At 37.5% G+C, this 18,853-nt stretch overlaps 1 protein-coding gene across 1 annotated transcript in view; it reads right to left on the bottom strand.

The window, feature by feature from the left end:
• Window positions 1-8,447: 8,447 nt before the first annotated feature.
• LOC145986456 (T-cell immunomodulatory protein) overlaps window positions 8,448-18,853 on the bottom strand; it is a 31,562-nt gene continuing 21,156 nt past the window's right edge. The window contains exon 3 of the mRNA XM_083120489.1: window positions 8,448-16,675. Within this exon, the coding sequence (XP_082976615.1) occupies window positions 14,825-16,675 (1,851 nt within the window). The 3' untranslated portion in view covers window positions 8,448-14,824. The remainder of the gene's footprint in view (window positions 16,676-18,853) is intronic.

Genomic DNA, 18,853 nt, shown 5'->3' with positions numbered 1-18,853 from the left:
TAAAAACCACTCTTAATTTCCTTTCTATAGTGGAACCACAAGTAAAAAAAACCTGCACAGACCCATGCCTCCTGTGCATCGCCCTTCCCTGGGGAGGGGCAGAGTAGAGTGGAACATGCTTTCTTATAGAGTGAGCTGAACGGAGGAACGGAAAGGTGCACGGAGACTTTTCACCCAAGATTTTTCCTTGCGGTCAGTCTATAGTTACTTGAAAAAAGCAACTCAGTTACTTTCACCATTATACACAGAAAAAAATGTAACTGCTACTTCTAAAGACTGAATGTAATTTGCTAGTTATAGAAAGTAACTCTGAACACTGCATTGGACATGGGCTTAAAATTTGAACTGATATCTCAAACCCTACATCATTCAGATGTAAACTATATTAACTAAATACAAACCACATGAAAACAGAAACCACCAGTCACTCCATAAAATACATGCTTGTGGATCAACATTTTTTCAACTTGAAATTCTGTACATGACAGTAAGAAAAAAAATTATATATTAGTTCCGAGCCGATACCAGTGTATTGGTAACAGAAAGTTAGGTTGGAATTTAATTACTGATACCAGGGTGTATACCAAAATAACAAATCCAAAATTCTTGACTTTTTTTTCTCTTAACCTTTGTTTATTAGACTCATACTTAAGTAACGCTGGAAATTAGCAATTAAGAAAGTAAATATTTATTTAATGAAAAAAACTTCTACCAAAATGTCAGTTAAGATAACAACTGAAGCTGTATTTAATACAAGAATTAATTTGATTTATCTATTAATGCATTCGGGACTGCATTTAACAGACTATCGAGGCTTTGACGTCTAGACTCTCACCAGTATAATCTTAAGTGGGGCTCGTGTTGTCATCCCTATATATTTGTGATTGTCCCTTTATCCACATCTTCGCAATAAGCCAAAAGGGGCAGAAAAGTGAAGTAAAATATACTAAACCAATCAATCAGTCACTGTGATAGCAAAAATTCTTAATCACAAGTATAATTTCTTGACTGGTAGACACACTCGATACTGGCTAATACTTTTCTGGAGTCCAAATATCTTTGAAATTATGGAAAAGGCATAGTTTTCATTATTTGTAATGGAATTATGGAGATAAATGGATTTTGTAATTAAATGATTATTCCACATGAAATTAAGAATATTTTAAAGAAAAACTCTCATCAATACATTAAAATTTATTAATATTCTGCACTGCTATGAATTGTTACAATTTTTGAGTGTGTATATTAGTGAGAATCTGTGAGACTACCAGTGGTATCAGCTCAGCGTATATACATATATTTCTTCTGTGCAAGACAAAACATGACTTGCCTATTATAAGGAACTATGCCAACTGGAGACCATGAAGCTTGAATGACATAAGGGGCTGGAGAATCACAGTTTTCCAAGTTTGGTGCCAGAGAAGAATCCATGACCATTCTATAAACACTGACACGATCCAGTTTCCATATCATATTATTTATATCAACACCTAAACAGAAAGAGTATGCATTAAAAATATAGTTTTATTTTATCTTTGACAAACACTGTTTCTAATGTCTACTTTTGCACACAGAGCTACGCCAAAGATGGACCTACAGTTTAAAGTGCTGAAATATTACCTTCCAAGGAAACAAACCTAGAACTCCTTGTATGTAAAGGAAAAGTTTGACTCACTACACTCTCGAAGTCAACATGACGAAGTGGTCACTAGAAACTCTGGTTAGGCATGGATACGAGGTTTGGCTAGAAAAAAAACGGATTGATGTTGCTATTGGCAAACAACGAATGCGCGAAGGTTGAGCAATGCATGATTCTATACTACCATACCCTGCCTACAGAATAACTAATTGCCCTGGGTGCAGGCCTCTCAGTTTTGCTGTGGCACTTGGACAAAGCGGAACGTGCGTCTGTGCTCCGTCGGAAAAATGCTGAGTATTAAAATGGAACAGCGTGTCAATATGAAGTTCCTTTACAAAATCCGCAACAGAAGGGTACGGCATGTTAAAATCTGTGTACGTGGATGAGTGTTTATCACGCACACAAGTGTTTGAGTGGTTTAAACAGTTTAAAGAAGGACAGGAAATGATCCAAGACAACCCACGTGCAGGACGACCATGCACGTCGAAAACGGAAACAAACATTCAAAAAGTGAATGATGTGATTCGAAAAGATCGTCGATTGACCATTAGAGCAGTTGCTGAAATCACAGGAATAGACAAAGAAAGTGTTCGACAAATTTTACACGAGAATTTGAACATGAGTAAAGTGTGTTCAAAACTTGTGCCAAGGAACCTGACATTGGAACAGAAGGAAGTTCAAGTGAACATTTGTACGGACACTTTGAAGAACATTGAAACAGACCCTAAATTCTTAGAGAGAGTGATATAACCTGTGATGAATCGTGGTTTTTCACGTACGACCCTTCCACAAAGCGCCAATCAATGCATTGGAAGACCCTGAGTTCGCCACGTCACAAGAAAGCTCGCATGAGCAAGTCCAAATTCAAAGCCATGATGATTGTCTTTTTCGACATTCGAGGCATTGTGTATGTTCATTGGGTACCCAAGGGTCAAACTGTAAACCAACATCATTACATTAATGTGCTGAAAACCCTTCGTGAGCGAGTAAGAAGTCGACGACCTGATTTGTGGCAACGGAAGTCATGGATTCTGCACCAAGACAATGCTCCTGTCCATACGGCCCTGTCAGTGAAGACATTTTTGGCTAAATATGGCATCCCAGTGATAGAACATCCACCATATTCGCCGGACCTTGCTCCCTGTGACTTCTTTTTATTCCCCAGAGTGAAGTCCGCCCTAAAAGGAACCAGATTTGAGATAGTAGAAGCTGTGCAAAGAAAAGCGACGGATGTAATGAACATGATCTCCGAAAATGACTGGCAACACTGCTTCCAGCAATGGAAAATTCGTATGGAGCGGTGTACAGATCGTGCAGGGGAGTACTTTGAAGGAGATAAAGTTCCTGTTGTACAAAATACCGAATAAAAGATTTCATAGCATCAATCCGGTTTTTTCTAGCCAAACCTCGTATATCACTATGTTTGCCACATCATCCATTTCATCAGTTCACTCTTCATCCTCTCCTTATTAGGAGAAAGGTGTAAATAACTGAAGTGCTGATGAACCCATTATAATAATTTGTAATAATCAATTATCCTTATCACTGCGATTAACCAAAGAGGTTAAATAATGTAAAATAAAAAAATACACTAACAGTAAGTAAATTATGCACAAGTGCAACTTAATAGCAGAAAATTTTCAACAAACTACACACAGTGGTTATTGTTGCTACTGTATTTTTACTGCTCATAGAATACTGATACCAAACGAAATATAAAAATTTAGGGAACATGCACAAAATAGAAACTTCTGTCAACTTTTTTATCTAGAAATGATACAGAATTTTAAAAACAAAGTAAATATGACGTTGCACTGAGATGAAGCACTCACTTTTCCACAAAACTGTTTTTCATAGCTTCGCAAACATGCCAAGCAACACTACAAAAGGATGGTGGCTGTGGCCACCGAAAGTAATAGAACTTGTTTAATAGAACCAGTTTCATGGAAAAGTGAGTACTTCATGTCAGAATTTGCCACTGCGTCTTTCTTGCATCAAAACATAAATGTGTCATTTTTTAATAATGCAATTTGACATCTCTGAAGGAACAATTTAAGACCTTTTTATTTAAAATTAAAGTTCTGTGTTATGACATCAAAAGAAAATAATTTTCAATATTGAACAAGTGTACATTTCTATCTAGTTTCAGCCATTTTTTGTGCACTATGTTTCTGCATATTTGATCAAATTCAATTACATCTAAAATATACACATACATTGTATAGAAATTAAAAATGAAATAAAAATCTGCTACGTACCTGGATCAGCAGTGGGTTTTGCTGTAGATGGCTTGACCAAGGAATTCTCGAAACTAAACTTCAGCTGGTCACTTTGAGGATCAGGGTGCATTTCCTGCAGCAAAATAGTAAACTCTAATTTGTGGTTGTGCTGTTACAGTACCACAATGCCCCATGCTTGTAGGTAACTAGATGTGATCCAATACTGGTGCGCCACTATATTGGTATTGGTTACAAATTAAAGCTCAGAAGGTTTATTTTGATACAGTTCCTGACACTGATGGTGACTGATTTTGTGGCTCAAGAGTCAAATAAAGTTTGTTTTAAGGTGATGAGGCTGAAGGTCGGCTGAACCCCTCATCATTAAGTTCACTTCATGCTCTGATAGGCTAACAGGATTGGACCTTCAGTTTAAAGCGGGATCCAGACCACTGTGATATGTGCCTTTAGCAGGTAATGGACTCATTCGAAAAGGCCCTTAGAGAGCTAAATCTTTATCACTTGTAACCTGAAGTTCCTGCTCCATCCATGTGGATATGACATGTATGCATATGCATTCGCAAAAGGAATTGAATAGAATAAAGTGCATGCTTATTTGTTGGGAAATATTCATGTGATAGCTAACAAGTAGATGACAGACCACTCCGTGGCAGAAACTGTATCGGAATAAACTTTGTGATTTTTAATCACTGATACAGGCTGGTATACCTTGGATCCCACAAGGTATGCATAATGCTCAGAAAGTTCAAATATTTAGGAATTAAACAAAATATGAAATTTTTATTAATTCTGCAACAAAATTGAGAGTCAAATGACAATTGCTTAAATAAGTTTACTCACAGGAGCATCTGTTCATATATCATAATACAATACTAATTTCATATTGTGAGTAAAATTTAAGTTACTACAAAATTAAGAGTGCTAGAATCTGGAGCAGTTTAAAGCACCATTGGTATTGGATCAGTCCTACAAGTAATGCAAGATTGTAACGATTTTTGTATCCACTTTAGAATGAAATACAATGCCTTCATTTGGTTATTATGCTGCTTGAATTCAGCGTATGTAGCTGCTGGAATCGTTCAGTTTGCCAGCAAAATAAGATACACACATCCTCTCAAGTCAAGTTCATAGCACATTTGGTAGCTTTCCCGGGTTTCATCAAGTTTCTCTTCGGTAAACACACTGCGGAATGTTCCAACAGACATAACTCTGATCACCATGTTTTCGAGAACAGATCCATGCTGTCAAAATGTAGCACCTCTCCTCTGCTTGTCTGCCATGAATGTCAATATTTGCTTTCATATGGGTGGATGTGTTGTGTTGAAGAAAAAGTTATATTCACTTCAGTGTAATTTTGCTGCAATGTTAAGCACACTTTAGAACAAAGAATGTTTATGTACAATTCTTATGTGCAAACAAACTCATGCAGAACAGAGATCTTTCTTGAAAGATGTTAAAAACGTGTGGCAGTACAAGACAAGTACATGATTACTTGTAACTGTGAAATATTTTAATTAAAATACATCTATGCACTTGAGTTGAGGGATTACGCACATCCAATTTTCCCAGCAAGCAACATGGCTCTGGCTGCTATACGGGTTGTGGTCAAGTGGCACAATAACCAAATAAAGGTATTGTTCAAAAGCAACCATAATTCATTAAGGAACAACAAGATACAATTAATCTTGACAATTTTCACATGGACATTTTACAAGGGCTTTTTTCCTTCTTTTGGAAAGTTCCACAATTTCCACATACCCTCATCAAACAGTCAGTCTACTTTTATGAAGCTATGCCTAATATATATTTTTTTATATTTGTCACATAGTCTACTTCTAAAAATATAACTCATCACAACATACCTTGAAGTAGCTCCTCACTTGTTCATGATGCTGGGTGAACAATGAAATTTTTAAAGTTGCCACAGAGATCATATCCATGATCATTTGCACCAAAGGAGAGAGTGTGATCTTTTGTTATGTAGTCTACTTTTTGCTATTATTTTTCCAATTGTAATTGTCAACCATCAGTCCATTTTTCTGTACCCTTAAAATGCATTTTGCTTTTTGATAATGCTCTAGCAAAAAGTGGAAAACCCCTGGCCCTGTCATCAAATTTTCAACCCTAAGCAATCGAAGGATGTGTGGGTGATGTAATCAGCTGCTTGCCATGTAATACTACACCCGCATTGCCAAAATGTGTGACATTCATCACATCGTCCTCACTTTTATTCAAAGCCAAGTGTTATATCATCATGAAGGGCAAAAAGATACACAGCAAAAGTGGAGATGTAATATTTAACGTTGTTGAATTCTTTAACAGAGCAAGGGAGGTAAGTCATAAATATGACATCACAGGGCACTCGGCACACCGAAGGATGCCATTTCATCTGCAGTGACAGAGAGGAGTACCCAAATGACTGTCCAGTTTAGTTTGCAAGTTAGCCATAGTCTTCCACTTCTTGAAAGGACTGTAGGTTCCCCATGTATGTTTGTCTTCGTTATTACATATCAATAAATATAGTCCAGGCATGTCCAACGCGTCGATCGCGGATTGTTTCTTGGTCGATAGCAGTTATCTATTGTAGTTATACGAATATACGTTATTTAAATTCAACTTCTATAATGTATAATGGATTGATCCTTTTTTAATGCAAATTTCAGATTCTGAATATTTATCACTTCTATTCTTTCCTTCTTTAACTGGCACAGTTTTGAATCCAATCGTCCTTTGTTCCCTTACTGGTGACAGCGGGTATGACTCAGCTGTGCAGGCGAAGATTTTCACAGACTGCCAGTCACCTTGCTGTGTTTGTGGGTTTAGAGTGTGTCTGTGTGACTGCCTGTCGAAGAGGTGAAAACAGTGCATTTTTGCGAGTGTGGCACTCTTGAGGAAGGGCAACCTAATATCATTTTTCACAATGATGTCAGGTGGCTGAGTAAATTCAAATTTTTGCAAAGATTTCATAGTATGCTAAGTGAAATTAAGTTTTTTTTTTAAGGAGTGGGGGAAGAGAAACCAGAATTAGAAAATAATAAACGGTTATTTGATCTGGCATTTCAAGCCGACTGTACAGGTAAATTAAGTGAAATTAACCTTGCACCTACAAGGCAAAAAGAAATGCATCGCTGAAATGATGAGTACAGTTTCATCATAAAGATAAAAAAAAAGGTAAAGTGTTCCCCTGTGCATAGCACCACGCCATGAAGGCGTATAGGGGGTGTGGGGGTAACGCCCCACATTTTCTTGATCCGCTCATGAGTGAGGGTGATGTGATCAGCATCACGCCCCTGACCACCTTTACCCCCCAGGGTTTCCCCCAGGTATCCATGTTATTCAACGCTGGGTGGGCGCCAGGGCCGCTTCCATCGTTAGAAAAGTTCCCGGATTTGAACCGGCCGGGGATCGAACCCAGAACCTTGAGCATGGTAGTCAGACGCGTTACCGACTTAGCCACTGCGGCCACACAAAACCAAATTCGAACTAATGCTGACTGATTTAACAAATAATATTTTTGATCACTTTCCTAACATGCAGACATGCAGGACCATCTGGAAAAATTTCCAGACTTTGTTGTTCGTAGAGATAAATATGTGAGTGAAATCGGTTCGGTTATCCAAGAGTTCGAAAACAGATTCCGTAACTTCAACAAAATCAGCGTAGTTGTAGAATACTTGTAATTCCCATTCAAATCAGATTTGAAACTTAAAGAAATGGCAGCTGTTATAAGTGAGTCAGCCATTCCTTGAGGATGAGATATCAACACTAGAAAATGACATCTTTCTCAAGAGTTGCGCTGAAGAAGAATCGTTTTGGAAGTTCGTGCCAAGAGAAAAATTCCCCAATTTGAGAAGATGCACTGAAATTGTGCACTCATATTTCGGTTCAACATATTGCTGTGAATCGGCATTTTCTTACCTAAAAATGACGAAGAGTAAACAACTTTCCAACTTGATAGATGAGCATCTCGAGGATTCCCTAAAACTGGCCCTCACTGAATACTCGATTGACTTCCAAAGACTGGTGAACAACATGCAGGCTAAGACGTCTCACTAACCAAAAGGTAAGACATATCGTTTCAACACATATTACTTTTCTTGTATTATTTGTATATTTTCCCTACGGTGCTTAATGATTAAAAGTAGCTCACTGCCTGTTGTGACCATAAAAAGTAGATCACTACTTGATTGAAGATGGACATGCCTGATAGTCCATTTGTATTTCTTACCTTTCCACAATTCACTCTATGATGCAAACTGCATTTTTGCTGAACCCTAATTACTTAAGTTTCATTCTTTCATGCTCATTGATTTGAGAATCATAAAACTGCATCTGATGTTCTAGAATACAAACCTGTATATTCTTGCCCAAATAAACTAAACTAAACAAGACTTACCCAGCCAGAATAACACAAAGTGGATAATTTACTTACATTGAACAGTCTCTTCTGATTACTCTCAGATATATTACTATGCATTTTTCTAATGAACCTGACAAAATTTATCAGTCTTTGCTACAAAGTATTTATACATTTAAAAAAAGAAACACTGGCACATAATTTAATAGTGCAGAGCAACATTTATTTGCACTCATTCCAGACAATTGTCATTACATAGTCAATCATATAAATGTACATTTAGTACTTGTAACATACTGATGCAGAAAATCATAGTTACAAACAGTTAACTATGCATTTAATCTCAAGAAGAAATAAGATCATTAAAAATGATCCATTAAGAAATAAAATTGTACATTTTACCTCGAGAAGAAATAAACTCAAGAGTGAAAAAAAGTCATTTCATGATTAAATATTTTACAACAAAATATCACATTTAAATGCATTATGAATACATGAAATTATCATTTGCCTCATCAGAAATGTGATCGTTGGAATTGTCAAGGAAGAAGACCTGAAAATCACGTGCACATGTTTCCCTTTTTCAAACACACACTGCATTTAAGGAAAAGAAAATAAATTTGAAGATCACTGACCATGTTTTGATACAAGGTCCATTCAATAAATAACCGGAAAAGTTGTATAAAAAATCGAAAATACGACCATGTTTGGTGTTTCTTTGTTATATTGTGGTGGCATCCTAGAACTATTACCAGATGGGCCTGGCATGCCTGCCTCGTGAACGGGGTGCTGGGAATCAGTGAAAGAATGGCGGCACCCTTGCAGGTTTGCACCAACTTGGAGCAGCAGTGTCATTAGATTTCTGTTAGCTGAAGGGTTGAAACCAATCTAAATTCACCATCGGATGGCAGTGTAATATGGTGAAAGTAGTTTGAGTTGAACACAAGTGTACGAGTGGGCAGAGAAGTTCAAACAGGGTATAACAAGTGTTCAAGATTCGCCATGTCCAGGATGCTCTGTCTCTGCAGTCACGGAGAACAATATTGCGAGAGTTGACGAGTTAATATGGGAAAACAGGCATATTACAATGAGTGAGATTGCATCAGAGATGAACGTAAGTGTCGGATCAGCCCACCATATTGTTCATGACATACTGATGTTCAAGAAAGTGTGTGTGAGGTGGGTTCCAAAACATTTGACACCAGAAATGAAAGAAAGGCGCATGGATGTGTGCTTGGAGCTTTTGCGACAGTACGAGGCTGAAGGGGAGGCATTTCTTCACCGTATTGTCACGGGAGATGAAAGTTTGGTACATTTTTACGAAAGCGGGCTACAATGGAGTGGCGACATTCTTAATCTCCAAGACCCAAGAAGGTGCAAGCTGAAAGTGCTGGTAAGGTCATGTTGACTTTGTTTTGGGATCATAAGGGAACAATTCTTGAACATTACAGTTGGGAGCTGAGAAGACTGCAAGTGCGGGGTGAGGTTCGGGGGTGAACGGGGAGGAAGTGTGAGGAGGGAAGCTTCGACTTGGTGTTCAATTTTTCAGTGTTGCCAGACATGCAGAAGTCCCTGTAGAAAAGGGTGAGAATCTGATAATGGAATCGGGACTTACAGTGTGAGGTGCGGTCTGGCGTTCGGAAAAGTTCGGAACCATTCGTGAACCTCCACGGATGATGTCAGCCACGGGACATCTCAAAGACCAGCAACGGCATAGGAATTCACACTTCTTCCGTGTTTTCGGAAATAAATTTGTTTTAAAAATCGAATGAATGTTTTGGCGTGTGTGTATAAGTAAATGTATATGTATAGAGCATAATATATCTAGTAAACTGGGTCGCTGAAGGTTAACTATCAATAGAATTAACATGAAACGAAAAGCGGGAAAGCCGGCTCGGGGGTTGAGCAAAGGTATATTCAGATATTTTTTTTATTTGAGGGGTGTAAGTTTGTGTTTATGTGTGTGAAAAGGTATACTTAGAGCCAAAATGACCATAAATTTGTCCTTTCATAAAAATTGTGTGGGGTGTTAGGGCGTAGTTGGTGGATAAATCAATGGGGCCGAGACATTACAACTTCATGTTCCATAATCCGAAAGTTGCAGAAAAGCGATGCTACATACCAAAATGTAAATACAAACGAGGGAGAAAATGTACTACCCTGCATAAGTTAAAATTAATTGATCCATGTCCAGGAAAGAAGCATTAACAAGACGCTATGAAATACACAAAAAGCACGTACACGCCCTTACTTTCTTAGTCACGTTGGAAGCAGATTGCTTTGGTTTGTCAAGTTTTACTCCATTATTAGTATTGCTTTCACATGTTACTATGTAATATGTTCCATTCATTTGCAATGCGTTTTCGTACCATGCCTTTTTTTATTTATGCCGCTGCCACCCTGAAAGGAAGACGAGCTGGCTGCACAGGGCGACAACAGGCAGGTCAGTTTCGCATTCCTCAGCCTCGCAGTCTTCTCAGCTCCAAACTGTACATGCCGAGAGGTCAAAATGTAAACAGTGTGACATACGCAAACCTTATGCGTGAACATTTAAAACCAGCAATTTTGAAGAAGCGACGTGGTCTGGTGTCCAGTGGCATCCTGTTACTGTATGACAACGTGAGACCACACACTGCTAGTCACATTAGCTACCATCAATGACCTAAAGTTAGTCTGCCTACCCCACCCCCCCATATTCCCTGGATCTGGCACCTTCAGATTATCACATTTTTGGCCCACTTAAAGATGCTCTTAGTGGCTCAAGGTTCGAGGATGATGAAGACGTCCAGGCAGCAGTGCATGACTGGTTACGGACACGCCCAAAAGAATTCTTTTCACGTGGAATTGGGAGGCTTGTTGAGTGCTGGCGCAGGTGCATTGAATTGAGTGGGACTACGTTGAATAATAATCATGTGTTGTATTCCATTCTAATAATAGATTCTGTACAAAAAAATATTTCCGGTTATTTATTGAATGAACCTTGTATAAAAATAAAAATACATTAGATAGTATCTAAAATTTCACAACTTACGTGAGCGAGTATAAATTTATCCAAACTACGTTTCGGAGGTCAATACTTCCTCCTCCTTCAGGTCCACATTAATATCTAGACACCAATCATGGTTGTAGATTAGGCACACACAGGAGTTGTACTACGTAGAAATTTTCAGCGAAAAATGCAAGCTCGACCAGGACTCGAACCCGTGCCATTGCTCTAACCACTAAGCTACCAAGCAGGCCTGGTCTCACCTGATCTTTCGCTATCGCTGTTTTATCAGCGTGAAATCGTCTCTGCCAGTGCTACCCCAACGGGATCTGTTGCCTTTGAAACACAGTAGACTTTGACATTGCCTGGTTCCTCTCAGCATAGAGATGTTAATAACTGTAGATTAGGCACACACAGGAATAATCAGCTTTCCTAGCGATTCTATTCATCTCTAAGGTCGAAAAACCAATCATCAATACCACTCCCATTATCCACGCTATTTCTTTCTCCTTCTCATTTTTATCTTTACACAATCTTTTGACTCTAATAAAGAAATTGAGATAAACCTTGGATTTGACTCTACATGAATGTTAGGATTTCCTGTTTATATATAAATCACCCGCCAGTTGCTTATGAAAAACACCCGTCTTTATTCCGAAATCAGTTTTTGTTATACTTAAATCTAGAAAACTAATCCTCTTGTCGACTAGGTCTTCCCTTGTGATTTTAATCCATTCCTCCTGTTTTCCCAATTCAATGAAAACAAGGTCTAGGTCATTTTCCTTCCCAATTATGAGGATGTCATCGACATACCTACTGTATAACTTTCCCCCAACTTGGTCTAATGCAGCTTTTTCCATATAATTCATGAAAATATTAGCCACAAGGCCTGAGATCAGGTTGCGCATAGCCAACCCCTCTTTCTGTTTAAAGATCTTTTCATTAATGTAAAAGTAATTAAAACCGGTTATGAGGAAAAACCATCTAACGTATTCCCAAGCCACCAAAATTTCCACTCCATTCTCCAACAACCACCTTTGAAGGCAGTCTCCTGCTTTATCCCTCGGTACACTGGGATACAAATTTACTTCGTCAAAAGGGGAAGAATGTGAATTTTCATTGGATTAGTGACGTAAGAGTTGAGGGGAATCAGTCCCATGGAGGGGAAGTAACCTTCAACTCTGTGCGTGAAGACCGTTACCCGCACGCTTTGTCTCAATGTCTGAAAGGGGTTCTCAGGCAACTGCAGGGGACCTGTTTTTAACCTTTTAGTTTTTAATATGGGCTTCTTAAGAACACAGGAACTTTTACTTTGTTAAAGCTGGAAACTTTTATAAGTGTTTTTTAACCTTGCCTTCAACCTATATTCCTATATAACACTTTTTTACGTGTCTAGATATTAATGTGGACCTGAAGAAGGAGGAAGTATTGACCTCCGAAATGTCGTTTGGATAAATTTATACTCACTCACGTAAGTTGTGAAATTTTAGATACTATAACGTATTTTTATTTTTATACTTCCTCATTATGATGTTTTGATAATATTCCAAATGTAAGGGAACTTCAGCTCCACATGATTAATATTTGTTGTGTATAGAAGAAAACACTGTACATCTTAACATAATAAAACTCACATGTAAAAGACCCCTATGCCATTTGCTGTGAAAATACATTAGGCTGTTCCTTGGAAGGACTAACTTTCTAACATAAATTGCATGTAAGGAAATGTTTAGAATGCTTAGCGCATTTCTCTCTGCCAGGCACACGCAGATTAGAACTGCAAAAGCAGGTTCAAAAAAAAAAAAAAAAAAAGAAGAAAAAGAAAAGAAACTGAAGCTCATGCTTGAAAAATCATTAAGAAGAAAATTCTGCACACAACTGCAGTTGAATCCAAATGTAACAAAAGCAACAGTATTCAACATGGGAGAGGGACGGGGGGCAGTTACAAAGTGAAAAATGCATGTGCCAACGTTTGTTTTAAACCCACTTTATGTTCAAATATGTTAATTGGAACTGGGCCTACAGTTTAAAGTTGGTTCAAAACTACCGTGAAATGAATCCACCACAGATCAAATCTGGGACCCCCTGAGAAAATTGTGTGTGTTCATGTACAGCTTTCAAAATATTTACCTGCACAACATATACAACCTGGCAGGGTGCAAGGATGCATGCTGGGTAAATATTATCAACAATAAAAAAAAGTCCAAATTATGATTGTTTTAAAACACGTAAATAATATCATCTTCATTGATTATACCAAACTGAAACACATGAACATGCGTACAGGTGAAATTTACTCAGGCAGTGCTTCTACGGCGTGGGAAGTGGAACTTAATGGGAGTCCCACAGCTGATTCAAGGTCTTGACAATCAGAAGAGTTCACTGGAAAGGTACTGAGAAGGGTAGTCTCAGGCACTCATTGGAAATAATAAAAAAATATATAGTTTAAATTTGTTTGGACAACTTTTACCCAAACATGCATTCTTGCAGGTTAAAATGTAAGTTTGGTTCTAGATACTTTTCCTATTCTCAGTTAATTTAGTTCCGCAATCAGTCTCTACATCAGTTTCAGGAGTTTGTTCTTGTAAATGGATAACTTATCAAAAAACTTAGAAAAATGGATAACTTATCAAAAAACTTAGAAAAATAGAAGTGTCTCCACTAAGACACCTCTGTTCTCAAAAGACAATATAAGTGTTTAATAAGTTTACAAAAGACCTATGAAAGCACACAAAATACTATTTGTATACAAAACAAATTGCATAACACCTGAAATATACAAGTACGAGGAGACTTATTTAAAAGTGCACAGTGCTTTTTAATTTCATTCTATACTCATTCAAATCTCACATACAAAAAGCTTCCAAGTCTTCAAACAGAGTTAAACTATTTTTGTAAAAAATATGTAACTATCCATCATTCTTGAATATGCTTATGCCTGAGTTAAAATTTCCTAAGCTACAAAATGTATGAATTTTGTGCACTTGTTTATAAATATTACAATAATTTGTCTATAGGAAATAATTATTTTTATATTAAAAAAATTGCATCTCTGCGTATTTACATTTATTAGCTTTTCAAGAGTATCATTTCTTTTTTTCACCTTGTAATGATTATAAAACTAAAAACGGAGGAGACCTTACATGCCTTATTTATTTTGAAATGTGATATTCACATGTAATTCAGGTCTTCTTACCCTTCTCGATGGTTTTTCATATCAAAATCATTAAACATATACTATATAATTAGCTTGTGCATAGTAGACTAAGTCTGACAACAAAAGGAAACAAAATACAGTAAACTTAAATTAAAATAAATATAAATTGTACAATAGCATCAGCAGTAACTGGAATCAGAAAGCAAGAACTTGGTCAGCATAAATTATATTTTCTCACCTTGAAATTTGCTACAATCACAAGATTGGCATTGGCCAGTGTTGATATTCAGTAAAGCTTTTATCACATACAGGAAACAAAACAATATCACAGTATTGACAAGAATAATTTTCTTCTCCTTAAAGTTAAATCAACGTATTAAAATATAATAATAATTGCTGTACATGTGTAGTGGTAAAATATTTAAATTAGCGCAACAGAGTTCAACTCTTACATGGCATCAAAATGAAACCTGTGAGCTTCCTGTAACTTCTCCTTCTTGTCCTCTCTCCTCTCTTTCCAGTGCAAGGTACCAATTATGCCTGCTATGAGAATACAAGTCCCAAGCAAAGACAAAGCAGTCAAGAGCACAAGTTTACTGGGTGTAACAAAAAGCTTAGCAATCCATTTTGAGGGCTGTCCTAAGGGAGAAGGAATAACCACCATCTGAGAATTGGGAATAATTTGCGTCCAATCTTTGGACCGTAATTTCGGATCGTGCCACGAGATGCCGACGGTCATGACGTCTACGAAATTAGGTGTGCGGCCCAAGCCGAAAATTGAATACGGCAGCTGCAGGGCGAAATGGCCACTTTGCGAGAGCTGTGCAGCAGAGGCGACTTGGATGCTGCCATCTTGGGTCGTGGTTCGGTAAGTGATGACCGGGCCTGGTAGATTTGTCCCGTAAGGAATCTTACCGTTCGTGCAGTGTTTGTAGCATAAGCCTGTCAGCACAAGCACTTTAACAAAGTTGGCATCATAATCCAAGCTGTTCTTGAATGCCTTGACCTCGTAATTGTTGTCCTTTGATAATTGTACCAAAATAACATCTAGAATGCCATTCTCATAGAAATCATAAAAGGTGCCCATTACTGTCTGGTTGAAAGGAGAAAAGGCTTCCCAACGTACGGAAAAAGTCCTGGCAAAATTATGCTTATTGCTCGGCACATTTTCCAAGAACACAGTTTTAAAAGATGATTTATTTTTCTTCATGACTAAAGTAGCTAGTAGATCTGGATAGCCATCCAGATTGAAGTCTCCTGCTCGGACAGTGATGGTATCTGTGTATTTTTTACCTTCTTCCTTCATGAAACCCCATATATTCCCTTGACTATCTTTGAAATTGACATTTAGATTTATCCAGCCTCCCGACTCGTACACCAAAATGGAGCTATTAGAACACGAGGAATCGAAACAAACTGGCAAGATGTGATCCAACTTCGCTCTTAATCCTGTGTCAAGAAACAATGATTGTCCAACCCGCTCGTGATCACTGATCCCTGTTGGGAATGGAATGGTGGTGTTGAACGTAAAACCTTCGATTCCCTCCCCATACCAAATTTCAAAATTCTTCTCAGTTGTCAGAAACAAATCAGCTGCCAAATCACCGTTTAGGTCTATGTAGGCATGGGAATGAGGGCGACGAAGAGGCACATCAGTTTCAGAAGACTTAGGAACTGGTACTTTGTCTGGTTCAGTTCTATTCTTGTTGAACACCCAGAAAGTTCGCTGTCCCGTGATGTTTTCGCCAAAGAGATCTGAAATCATATCATGATTGTAGTCGACCATTAACGGTTGCCCCTTCATTTCCAGTATAGGTGAATCCTCCTCACTGCAATTCAAATGGGTCAAACCACCCCACAGAGCATGCACGACCGTACGATCTTTCTTGAAACTCGTAATGAGGACATCCATTATAGCATCTCCGTCAAAATCACCAGGAATAACACTAGTGATGCGAAGATCTTTGTATGTACAGTTCAATCTGGCAGGGTGTAAGAGTGGCTCTTGCTCCTCGGCTAGCAAAATCTCGACGGTGTTTCCATCTCTTATAACAAACATGTCAGTCAGTTTGTCTGAATTGAAGTCACCAAATGCTGCCGGCATTCCATCTTTCACATTTCCAAAAACTGTTGTAGTTATGTCACTTGCGTAGCAGGTGGATAGCAGATGGAAGAATATGAACATACTCATGACAAAGGGTTTCAAAGCAGCAAGGTATTTTAACATTACACCCAACTGGAACGGACTTCTAGAATTTCCATTTGAAGACAATCTTGTGTATTTGATGTTATGTATGTCCTGCCAACAAATACAACACAATTATTAAAATCATACTTGTGATTTGTATGACATACTATATTCAAAATTTAAATTAGATTGTGATCAATTTTTGGATAGAAAAAGTTACGGAGAGGGACAGAGGGAAGAAAACTGGTATCAACCAATAAAAATCACAAGTATGAAGTGTGGGACTTTTCTACTACACTGATTGTTGTTTGATAAATAATATTAGTATGTGTTTTTGTTTCTTTACCTTAAATGAACAAATTATAAAGTAATTTTTACTAGTTCAACGTTATATTTAAAAATGACATTTCTTAACAATATCAATCAATTCAAATTTCTCTAAGCTTAGAAGTAATGTATTTCAAGTTTTATAATTCTGAGTACTTGTCATTTCCAAACTACAACAGGTTAGATATTTAAAATGACACAAGCTTCAAAAATTTGCAACTTGGTTTTAGCTTACATCAACAATTTTTAAGTTTGGGCGCATCAACTGGTAACAAATTTAACCCAAGCCAATTGCTTCAGACTGTATGACATTGTATAGTGATAAAAAGAGTTCTAATAACTGAAGTACAATTATTTAATATTCCCATTCTTTACTTTGATTTCTATTGGTTTATGGTTATTAAAATATGTAGTTGTCTAGTTAGAACCAGTACTTAAAATATACACCAACTTTGAAATTTCTAAATCAATATATCAAAATTAGCAGCAGCGATAGTGGTCACAAAATACCTGTCTTCCCCCAAATGCCCTTCCTAAACCATGCTCTATGTTTCAAATGTTTCAATACCAAATTGTAATACAGGTTAAGAATGACCAAATCTGGATTTACTTGTATAGTTAAATCAGAGAATCTGGATTTCGGATAAAATCGAGGAGTTTAATAAAAATTTAGAGGAGTCTGGATTTTGGATAAAATCTGAATTTCAAGTTACGTCTCCTGAATCTGTTTACAGCCAAGCCCATTTCCATACTGGGAAAAGAGTAGAAGTTAGGTAACTGAAAAGCAATCAGATTTAGTGCTGTGACAACAGCATTGTGAAGCTAAGCTTACCCACATTGTTCGATGTTGTTTTTAGATTCAGCCATAGCTGTTGCACAAAAGCGGAATTTTCATTGATTCAACAATTTAGTGATCAATGCACACACACCTTCTGATGTCAAAACAATATCATCACTTGCATCTGCTTCTTGCCGCAGAGCTCAAGCAATGGAATAGTATACAACACAAAGAGTCATATTTCCTTCTGCTTTCAAGCCAAACTGTTCCTGCTCTCATGTACAAACATTCAGATTACACGTGATTGTTGCAGAACTGATACAAACTTTTTGTTACGCTATGCCAATTATTGTTGGCCAAAATGTATGAGTACTGATAAACATAATGCAATCAGCTCATTGGAGAAGGGAAATCCATTGTATTGCTAAGCACAGGCAGCTTTTATAAAATTTTGTTAGCAAAATATGAAAACAGGAAAGTAGGGTGGAACAGTTTTACAAAGCTCCACTCCAAGAAATGCCACAAAATAGGCAAAAAGTGAAAACTTGTAGAGGTTGAAAGGAAAAAAATTGTTTCACCGGGAAAGAGATTTATCTGAAGGCATGATTCATTATAATTTTGTACGATTACCGTAAGATTGTTTCATATTGTCTTATTCCATCATATTGTATGTATTTAATTCTATCCAAGTCCATTTTATTATGGGACTGCGCCTACTGTTCAAAATTACAGAAACAATATTTATTTCACAGAGAATCAAACTTACAATCCCTAAATAATAAAGGTGGCAGCATTAGTTAACCCCTCCAGCATCAGGAGAGGACAACTTGCTTACATGTGATTCAATAAATTTCCATATCACATGGTACATTTGTTAGTAGCAGTTTTGCTGTTCCACCGCCACCCCCCCCCCCCCCCACCCACACACACACCGGTAAAATTGAGACCCTTAGAATGAAGAATACTGTAACATTTATAAGCTGTGATAACACACCCGAGGAATGGATGCCCTGCTATAAACAAGTCCTCACCCCAAATAGATACACTCCACACTTGAAGAGCTTGCGTAGTCACCAGACAAAGGGTGATGCTGTGCCGAACTCTTCAAAATATTGCTAGTAAGCACAGGAGGATATTCACAAATCTCCTCAAATTGCTCTAACAAAATGGTGGTTTACAAAGAT

This window comes from Lepisma saccharinum, chromosome 4 (genome assembly GCF_977018435.1).
Source record: "Lepisma saccharinum chromosome 4, izLepSacc3.1, whole genome shotgun sequence".
Lineage (NCBI taxonomy): Eukaryota > Metazoa > Arthropoda > Insecta > Zygentoma > Lepismatidae > Lepisma > Lepisma saccharinum.
This window is presented reverse-complemented; position numbering and strand designations above follow the sequence as displayed.